Raw genomic sequence first — 10,860 nt, 5'->3', positions numbered from 1 at the left:
TAAAAAACCTCAGTGGACTTTGTAAATAAAGTGGAAACCAGAATTCTGCAAACATTTAGAATGTTGAAGGCCAGGCACATGAGCCAAGAAATTGTTTGCCTACAGATTTTTCTTTCTTTCATTGTCTACCAGGGGGGTTACATAAGCCTATCTTCAGTACCACCCAAAATCCCCAGTAAAAGGAACACAGACAAATAATGAAAAGCCAAAGGCTCCAGTGGAAGTTCAATTGTCTTTATTTTTCTTATACAGAATCAGAGAAGTAAAAACCAGTACCAAACTCCAGGTAAAATGGTTTGATCTGATCGATTTGGCTGCATACTTTTGGTACGCATAACATTCTAAACTTAAAATAGAAATCTTTATATTACAAAACATAGAAGTAAAATTTTAAAAAGTTAAAGTACTAGCACATATATGTGTTAGGAAAATGGTCTCTGTCAATTGCCCATTCTCCCAATTAAATTAACCTACAATTTCCTTTTTCTAACAGCTTATTTTTTTCATAAAAGTTGTACTTTGAGAAGTTACTTTCTAATTACATCATGAGAACACATCTTGTAATTAGCAACACTTCTGTCATTCTAGATCACTTCTGCAGAGAGCTTTTTAACCAAGCTGGCATCGACCAGCACAATCAAGTTTTTACTGTTTTACCTGCTTCCTGTATATGGTGTAATCAGTGAAAGAAATGGCATTTCACATCCTAAATGATATGGTGAAACACTGTCTACAAATTACTTAGATTTAACAGAATTGCAATTAGGTTTTGACAATGTATTTACTTCAAAACAAAATATCAGGAAATATCAGGAAAAAATATCTTGAAAGAAAGATCTCTGAAATTATTTTTCATTTGATATGCCTTTTCAGTGACAAAATTTGAGGGTGAAATGATGATGTTTACTGATTGATTTAGTACTAAAAAGACTAGTACTAAAGAGGCTAAAGACAGTTGTCTTATAATAAGAAATATAGTATAAATAGCACCTTATCAAGAATTCTGCAGGGTTTTTAACACTTACAATAATAGGAAATAGCCATTAAAAAGTTGCTCTAACTTTAGACTTCTAACTTTAGTGTTCTTTAACAAAGGCCGTATTTTGTGGCCTTAAAAACAAAAAAAAATTATATCTGGCTTTATCTATTAGTAAACACAAAGGGTCCATATTTCATTCTGAAAAAAATATTTATTATATTCATTCATATATGTTCTAACTAATTTAACTAAAAAAAACTTCTAGTATTTTCTAATGCCATAAGCTTACTAGAAAATTACTTCTAAAAATTGGTAATATAAATCATCAAGGATTTAACTACTTAAAAAAAGAGGGGTATCTGTTTCTCTTACATTTAATAACCTGAAAATGAGTCTATAAAAATATTTTTTAAAAATACAGTAACACTGCTGAGTTTTGTTAGGTCCCTTGTTTTTTAATTATTTATTTATTTATTTATTTTAAGCAAGAATGTACAACTCTTTTTGCAATTTTTAGCTAACAAAAGACAAAAAGAAATAGTGCTCCCTTCAATTTAGTAGCAATAAAATCATCTACCTTCATCTCTCTCAGAGGGCTTAGGGAGAGTGAAAGGAATTAGAGGAACATAAACCATGGGTCCTTCAGGAAAAAGAAGTCACTTCATAGTGATGGAGGCAACAGCAGGCTACGCTCTTGTCTGCCTGCATGCTCAGCATCAGCATGCCCTGCCCCTCCTCCTCCCACATAAGGTGCACCAAAACCTTCTTTTCTTCTACCACAGAGTCTTCCGGTAATAAAGGTGGTAACAGAAAATTGTTGCTTTGTCCTTTTGGGGCATCTCTTGCATCTCCTACTTGTTTTGCTTTTGGGGTACTATAACTCGTCTCTTTCCATTTCACAACTAGTATCCTTTCCACGATATTCCATAACTTCGCTACTTCATCTCTGACCTTTTCACTTGCCTTCTTTCCAACATGATCCAATGTACTCTGTACATGTATATTCCGGTAGATCAAAAGGAATCTTATTTAAGATCCCCAACAAATAAGTCCCCCATGGAAATTGAAAGTGTCCTCTCAGAGACTCAAATTATTAATGTCTTTCAAAAAAGATTAACTTCATAGATTATAAATAATATTAGTTTGAAATATTAAACAGTTGAGGACTTCATTGGCAATGCAGGCAGACTGCGTGCCAGTTGAACATGATGCTCTCTCAGTCCTTAAAAGCTAATAAAAAAATGGTTTTGGTTACATAAGAGGTATTGGATACATATTTCATGCCTTTTTATACCAACTGAAGCAAACAGGGTTAGGATAATATACTTAGGAATCAATTTTACTGAATTCAGAAACATGTTTCTCCACCATACACCCTCAAAGGGCATTTTTTTTTTTACACGTCAGTCAGAGATCTGCTTCATCCTTCAGTTTCATAGATAGAATTATTTTAAACACTTGAAATCTAGAAAGCAAACCTGACAAGGCTTCAGAATTTAAAAAGCAACAGCTCACTGTGTGTGGTATGCTATCAGATTGAAATCTATGTTGTCCTGATGTTTTCAGAGTTATTTCAAAAGACAAAAATACAGTTGCCACTGATTTATCAAAAACATTTGGCTACCTTTTATCATCAGCTACAAAATTACAGTGCTTTATAAAATAAACATTAAGGCTGAGCCCAGTGGCTCATCCCAGTAATCCCAGCACTTTGGGAGGCTGAGATGGGTGGGATCACCTGAGATCAGGAGTTTGAGACCAGCCTGACGATGACGGTGAAACCCCATCTCTACTAAAAATACAAAAAATTAGCTGGGCGTGGTGTCGGGTGCCTGTAGTCCCAGCTACTCGGGAGGCCGAGGCAGGAGAATTGCTTGAACCCGGAAGGTGAAGGTTGCAGTGAGCCGAGATCATGCCATTGCATTCCAGCCTGGGCAACAAGAGCAAAACTCCATCTCAAAAACAAACAAACAAACAAAACCCACCATCAAATTCTAAGCCGCAATTTTTTAAATCCCAAGTTGTAATATTTCAAAACCTTTTGTTTGAATAAAATGCTCATAATTAGTACCAAACTGGTCTCTTTCACAAGATCTATAGTGTAAGAACTGTGACTAATGCTGCTGCTGCTACTCTCCTGCTGGAGGGACTAAGTTGTCTAGATGCTCTGCAGTAAAATAACAAAGGATAAGCTACAATAAGACTGTGTGCCTTTGTAAATACAGACTAATAAGAGCCATCAGAGCCAGCATGGATTCAAAATTACATTGTATTCCATACAGTAGAATTTTACTATCCATACAATGATTTTTAAAGCTCAAGTTAAATAGTTTTTAAAGCATTTGGTACTACTGTCATCAATACAGTTTTTGAAACTGTAAATCAGGTCTGATTTTGTGCACATTTCCTGGACCACGCTGCCCTCAGAATTAACTGCCTATGGTCAGCTTTTCATGGTTTAAAATCAATTGGTGTATAAATTTCAATTAACACTCATAAAGCTTAGCCACGGGGCAGCAGAGAAGAAAGAGAAAAGTATTCTGCATAATCAATCCTGCAGACACAATTCTGTATAATCTGTCGCAAGAATGCAGGCTTGCAGAAAACGAAAATATAGTATTTATTTATGTTTAACTTAAGTTACTCTCAATCGAAACCAGGCAATGATTAAACTGGCAACATAAAAAGGAGGGAGCACGAGTCATGGAGGCAGAAAGTGGTGCACCTGCAGACTTGCTCTGCTCCATCACTTTTTCCAAGAGGCCCAGGAAATGTAAGGTCATGGCTACATCCAAGTTACAATGGTAGTGATTACAGCCAGGTTAGAAAGGGCTCACTTTTGTTCAGAGCAGACTCTACATCATTGAAGAGAGGGATCAGGTCTTCAGATTCCAAAGTTCCTAAGTCAACGTTTGTTCCTGGAAGACAGTCAAGGAAATCAGGGAAACGGGTCTGTTGGGGGTTGATGTTCATGGATGTTTGTCCTGCGTTTTCTCCTATAACAGAATGAAAAGAAACCATTTTAATTCCTTCTTTTGGGCTCTTGAAGGAGAAACAGTTCAAGTATTAACACAACACTCACCTTCATGTCTTCAACTACCACATTATTGACGCTTACTCATAGGAGGTACAGAGATGTGGAAGAAATCGAAAATTATTTCTGGACAGATGTGGTCCAGAATGGAAAAGGCCAAGGAGATAAGAAAGGAGCATGTGAAAGGCACTGTTGATCTGATCTATGACCTGTGCCTTCCCATGACAAAGGTGTGAAGAACTGTTTTACAAAAGAGTAGAGAGGCCCTGTCTGTAATAAACTCGTTATTACAGAACTATAATCAACAGGTTTCATTGTAAACTTGTGTTTATCCATACCATCCTTCTTTATGTTCAAAGAGAATGATGTGAAGCTTCTTTTAACCAGGTAAATAAAAAGTTGTCTTCGTTGATGGCTTTAGGCATTATTTATAAAAGGAGTTCTGCAGACGTTCTCCCTCTTTCTGTTAATACCTATACCCTACAACTATCTACCTTTCTCACAAGCATATGAGCCAAAATGCATATAAGCATGCTAAGGCTTTGAGTCTTAGAGTAAAGAAATCTTTTGCTGCGCAGAAGCTCTTTAGTTTAATTAGATCCCATTTGTCAATTTTGGCTTTTGTTGCCATTGCTTTTGGTGTTTTAGACATGAAGTCCTTGCCCATGCCTATGTCCTGAATGGTATTGTCTAGGTTTTCTTCTAGGGTTTTTATGGTTTTAGGTCTAACATTTAAGTCTCTAATCCATCTTGAATTAATTTTTGTATAAGGTGTAAGGAAGGGATCCAGTTTCAGCTTTCTATTTATGGCTAGCCAGTTCACATGTACCCTAGAACATAAAGTATAATAAAAAGAAAGAAAGAAAGAAAGAAAAAGAAAGAAAGAAAAAAAAAAACTTTAGTGCATATCGAAATAAAAAAAAAAAGAAATCTTTTGTTTTCTTTAAGCCACTATTTCCTAAACCCATTTAATCACCTAAACCTACTTTGACAGTATGTGTATCCTAATAAAATTGAAGTTCTACAGAACACAGGTGAGCAAATGCTGTACTAGAGGAAAAGTAGGTGTCTGGGATATGACATGAAGAATATAGGTTCTTTATGTGTAATAGTATGGGACAGAATGCACTACTGACTTTTGTGTCATTAGATCGAGTTTTGTGACTGTGTAAGCTTAGACACACTTAACTTGCTTGATTCTCAGTTTACCCATCTGGAAATTGTGATTATAAGCGCCTTCTACAAAAGTTGGAGTACAGTGTCATACAGTGTCTGCCACACATCCGTGGCTCTAGGTGTCATTGACATATACAAAGTTATATACATATAAAAATATGACAAATGTTGATTGTCCTGAGAGAAAGAAAAACCTAGGTCTTCAGCCACTATTAATTATACAATATCAAAACAACAGGTTAATTCAAACAGTCTCAAACAATTTTCTGAAGAGATAATATCTACTTCAAAAATTGAGAAGCATTGATAACTAAGGTCAGCTTCCACCATAACGTCATTTTTTAAAAACGTGTTAAATTATCTTTTGTGTGTTACAAGTGCAGTAGCCTTCCTGAAAAGTATGCAGGCAAGTTCCACTATTTTAAGCAAAATTGCAGAAAGTTCACTTTAGCAATCTGTGTTTTCCAAGGAGAAAAATTATATCCTTCCAAATGATGAAGGAACCATAATCCAATTTGGATTTTGGTGATAGCAAAACACAATGGCTTTTCTAGAAGTCACAAAATATCAATGATTCCTGGGCAATATTTTACAGTATTTTCATTGCAAAGGGCAGTAATCTGAAAAATTAAATCAAATTCAACAATATGACCTCAATACAGTGTTACTGATATTGAAAAACAACATAAAATAAAAAACAAAATCCAAAATAACTTTCTTCTACTTACTAGAGTGTAACAGATAAAAATGAGGCTCTAAAAAGTATCTGTTCTAAAAAACTATCTGATCTGAAGTGCTGGATGTCTTTTTCTCTCTTTTTCTCCAGTTAGAATCATTCATTTCTACTCATTTCCCATTTTAACTTTCAAATACTCAAAATATAATTGTTAGCCAAGCAAAATCTCTGTTTTAAAGTATTCCTAGGCCGGGTATGGTGGCTCATGCCTTTAATCCCAGCACTTTGGGAGGCCGAAGTGGGTGGATCACCTGAGGCCTGGAGTTCAAGAACAGCCTTGCCAACATGGTGAAACCCTGTCTCTACTAAAAATATGAAAAACAACAACAACAAAAAAACAAAACAGTGCCAGGTGTGGTGGCACACCCCTGTAATCCCAGCTACTCAGGAGGCTGAGGCCCGAGACTCGTTTGAACCCAGGAGGTAGAGGTTACAATGAGCTGAGATCACACCACTGCACTCCCGCCTGGGTGACAGAATGAGACCTTGTCTCAAAAAAAAAAAAAAAAAAAAATCCTCTTATCCTTTCTTCTCAGGATTAAAGGCATGAGGATACTGGCTAAGCTTCTTCATTAAGGTTAACAATCTTAAAATAGAAGCAGCTCTGCAATCTCATAGTAATATTTTTGGTCTTTGCAGTTTATCCACTTAGAAAGTGGAAGAGACAAACAACATAAGGCAATTCTTTTTTTTTTTTTTTCAGATGGAGTTTCGCTCTTGTTGGCCATGCTAGAGTGTAGTGGCACAATCTCGGCTCACCGCAACCTCTGCCTCCCAGGTTCAAGCAATTCTCCTGCCTCAGCCTCCTGAGTAGCTGGAATTACAGGCATGTGCCATCACGCCCAGCTAATTTTGTATTCTTAGTAGAGATGAGATTTCTCCATGCTGGTCAGGCTGGTCTCGAACTCCTGGCCTCAGGTGATCCACCTGCCTCGGCCTCCCAAAGTGCTGGGATTACAGGCGTGAGCCACTGTGCCCAGCCACAAGGCAATTCTTAAAAGGGTGTGATTACTGCAGAATATTCTGGAAGGATGGATGATTTCCCAGCTTTTGCTCATGTTATTCCTTTTACTGGATCTTTGCACCAAGCCCAGCTGTTGTTTCCATGTATGTTTTGCAAATGGAGTGCTCAGCTGGCTCGTTTCCCTTCAGCATGTGGCCAGCGCATGGTCCATGGCCTGACAGATCTTTCCTAGCCACATTTGAGCTCTGCCTGCCCCCACAGCTTTCACTCATCTTGTTACTGTATAATTACATTTCTCCCCTTGAGAAGATTTATGTCCAGTTCCTACAAAGACTTCACAGAGGTGGTCCCACACTCAATGAGTTGACTCTCACTTAACCAGGTTAACCTGGCACTCTGACATGATCAAGTCCATTGTGTGCGTGACATCAGCCTTCTTACTGGAGAAGAGCACTTTGAGCTGGGCTCTGTGATCTCATGACTCCTCACAACTCTGCCGTGAGCATATCACTCCCACTTTATAGGTGAGAAATCTGAGGCTCATGGAGGCTATGTAACTTACCCAAAGGCACTACTAGGAATGGAGAAGCAAGGATTCAGCTCAGGCTGCCTGTTGGCTGAAACTATGTTCTTTTCAGGACATCATTTAATTCCACATTATGGCTTCAAAATAAAACGCTCCCTACTTACCTACTTGAGGTTATTTTAAAGAGACATAGAGTAGAATCCATCCTCTTTTATGGTTTTGTTTTTTTGAATGCCAAACTTAGATTTAGATCTCCTGAACTTTTTTCCTTAACTTTGCTTTTTATCCTTACTGGCTGCCCAGTGTTTAGAAGATGATAGTAAACAATTATTAAACATAGAAAGGAGCCACTTTCTAAGGCTATTCCAAAGACAGTAAAATAAATCTCACACTCAAAAAACAGAGAGAGAGAGAGAGAGAGAGAGATAAAGGGGCAGGGGGTTGTCGGCGGGGATGGGGAGGAGAACTGAAGTAATAAACTTGTGATTCCTCACAAGACAGTCTTTGCAATCTTCTCAACGCAAAGACGACAACCTACACGAAAGACACCAGGGGAGGAGCTTTAATTTACTGCATTTGTAAGACACCTGGCTATGAGTTTGACTCTTGGTTTTTCCAACAATTTAGATTCACAACACAAAGAGGAGCCATGTAAGAGTGGAGTGCAAAAAACCACAGGCACTATGGCAAACACTTTGGGGGAAGCAATTTTTTATTTTCAATACAAAGCAATTACTTTTCTATCATCAATGATAATGGAGGAGGAACTTGCATGAATAACTCCAAATAGTGGACACCCTGCTGTCATTCATTTTTGGTTCTAGAATATCTTCTGTGAGTTTATGACTTTCATAATTAAGTCTAGATAAGGCTAATAAGACTAATTTCAGTTTCTGCAATTAGAAGTCTCACTCCTTGAGAAAAGGAGAAAAAGAAAGGTAATCAGGAAGCCTGCTGAGGCTGGACCTGAAGGATGCACAGGCTGGGGGACAAGGTAAAAGTAACCCTGACTCTCTTCTCTTTAATTGCTGAGGGAGGATGTCGTTACCATGTTGGAACTTGGAACTGACAATTTTGAATCCTCTGAGCTGCTCAACATTCCAAATGCCCACTGCCATTTGCTTTTTTCTTTTTTTTTTTTTTCTTTTTTTTTCTTTTTTGAGACAGAGTCTCGCTCTGTCACCCAGGCTCGAGTGCAGTGGCCGGATCTCAGCTCACTGCAAGCTCCGCCTCCCGGGTTCACGCCATTCTCCTGCCTCAGCCTCCCGAGTAGCTGGGACTACAGGCGCCCGCCACCTCGCCCGGCTAGTTTTTTGTATTTTTAGTAGAGACGGGGTTTCACCGTGTTAGCCAGGATGGTCTCGATCTCCTGACCTCGTGATCCACCCGTCTCGGCCTCCCAAAGTGCTGGGATTACAGGCTTGAGCCACCACGCCCGGCCCCAATTGCTTTTCAAATGCAGTGAATGACATGAAAAAATTTGGGTACTGGAACTATAAACCAGTGTCACTTTCCAGGAGAAAGGGTGGCCCATATACTACAACTGAAAACTAGAACAGCACGAATACCCCACTGTGGAAGCATGGCAAAGCAGACAGTGGTGTCTTGATGCAATTGTGAGGAAGGGACTATATGGAGCAAAGATGAATTAAAAAAAAAAACACACACACACACACAGAATTTAAAATCCTGTGCCCAGATGTAAAACTATACTTGTGTAATCTATGAGGAAGGGGCTACAGTTTATTAATAGTGCCTGGGGGTTCAGTGGCTTTTCAGTTGTTATTTGATGTTGTTGTTGAGATTGAGTGTTTCTGGTTGGATTTTAAAATTGAGATGACCGTACTCGCTTTGGCAGCACATATACTAAAACTGGAATGATAAGCATGGCCCCTGCATGAGAATGACATGCAAATTGATGAAGCATTCCATTTTTTTCCAACATTTTTATGGACACTAGGAACTACTGGGAGTGGGGAGGAACAAGGGGTGAAAAACAAACTATAGGGTACTATGCTCACTACCTGGGTGATGAGAGCAATCATATCCCGAACCCCAGCATCACAAAACATAACCATGTAGCAAACCTGCACGTGTACCCCCAAATATAAAATAAAAGTTGAAATTATAAAAAGAAAAGAAAAAGAAAATTGAGATGACCGAAGAGAACATTTAAAAAACACAAGCCCACTGTAAGTGCTTGCAGGCTTTGCTCCTACCTGTATCCATCTCATCCACGTTGCTGAGGAAGTCCTCTGGAGTTGTGGGGACACTGTAGCACCCTAACCCCAGACCACTGTCAGTGCTCTGCTCCCTCGAATGATATGGCCCTCTGCAGAGCAAAAGATGAAGAAACTTCAATGCGAGCCCACTAAATAAATCTCAAAATTAAAACACAGTCACAAAAGCTGTAAACTAGTGTAGTTGTGCCATTCTGCCCAACTTTCCAGGTTGGGGAGGAAGGAAAGTTTTAATTTTGAAATACATATCCTCATGAAAATGAAAGTAATCAGGTGTGGCCATTCACAGTGAATTGACACTGATTTCCTTTTCACCTCAAAATAACCATTTAAACACTCTTCGACATACAGAGTATGACACCTGTCTCTTATACACATCTAGATGTGTATAAGAGACAGGGGTGGTCTCGAACTCCTGACCTCAGGTGATCCACCTGCCTCAGCCTCCCAAAGTGCTGGGATTACAGGCATAAGCCACCGCGCCCGGCCGAACATCATTTCTTAATTGTTCTGTTCTCAACTTGCCATATGGCATGCTTTTATCCCCTGTGGGTTACATAAAACCACAAGATTCTTCCAAGTATAAGTACTAAACAACACTATCATGTTTAAAAAATATATAAATTCATGCCCATTTTCAAATTCTTGACTAGGGGTTTACTCTATGTCCTATCACTAATTTTTTAATTTGGAAATTTTTTAAAAGGTGGATGACTTCCCCTGCCTTTCTATTTTCTGTGAGCTCCTCCCACTTCCTCCCTTTATCCTCACCCTCAACCCTCAAGTTCTCCACCTCTTCCCAATGTAAACAAAGATCATATCATAGTCTAGATCACATAATAAAGAGAACAAAAATAAGTGGCCCCCAAATATTAACTTACCCATTGAGGAAAGGATCTGAGCTATTATTAGTGATGGATCTCATGTCTGGGGTCATCGTGGGTGGGTTGACAGCAGCCTGAACTGGAGCAAGAGTCTCAGCTTCCATGGGGAGCTGTCGACAGAGAGCAGCTTCCTACAGAAGTAACAACAGTCAGAGTGGGAAGCAAGAGTCATTCACTCATTGTCACAAGGCATGGAGCAGAGTGTATGTCACATCAAAACTTTTCACCAGGCCGGGCGCAGTGGCTCAAGCCTGTAATCCCAGCACTTTGGGAGGCCGAGACGGGCGGATCACGAGGACAGGAGATCAAGACCATCCTGGC

General features: G+C 38.9%; 1 protein-coding gene across 1 annotated transcript in view; it reads right to left on the bottom strand.

The window, feature by feature from the left end:
• Positions 1–218: 218 nt before the first annotated feature.
• Positions 219–10,860, bottom strand: part of WWTR1 (WW domain containing transcription regulator 1) — a 63,689-nt gene continuing 53,047 nt past the window's right edge. The window contains exons 4-6 of the mRNA XM_011972776.1: positions 10,537–10,670; positions 9,635–9,747; positions 219–3,975 (exon numbers count right to left, since the gene is read on the bottom strand). Of these exons, the coding sequence (XP_011828166.1) occupies positions 3,791–3,975; positions 9,635–9,747; positions 10,537–10,670 (432 nt within the window). The 3' untranslated portion in view covers positions 219–3,790. The remainder of the gene's footprint in view (positions 3,976–9,634; positions 9,748–10,536; positions 10,671–10,860) is intronic.

Source organism: Mandrillus leucophaeus, unplaced genomic scaffold (assembly GCF_000951045.1).
Source record: "Mandrillus leucophaeus isolate KB7577 unplaced genomic scaffold, Mleu.le_1.0 Scaffold130, whole genome shotgun sequence".
NCBI classification, from domain to species: Eukaryota; Metazoa; Chordata; class Mammalia; order Primates; family Cercopithecidae; genus Mandrillus; species Mandrillus leucophaeus.
The sequence above is the reverse complement of the archived record's forward strand: the minus strand, read 5'-3'. Positions and strand labels throughout refer to the sequence as shown.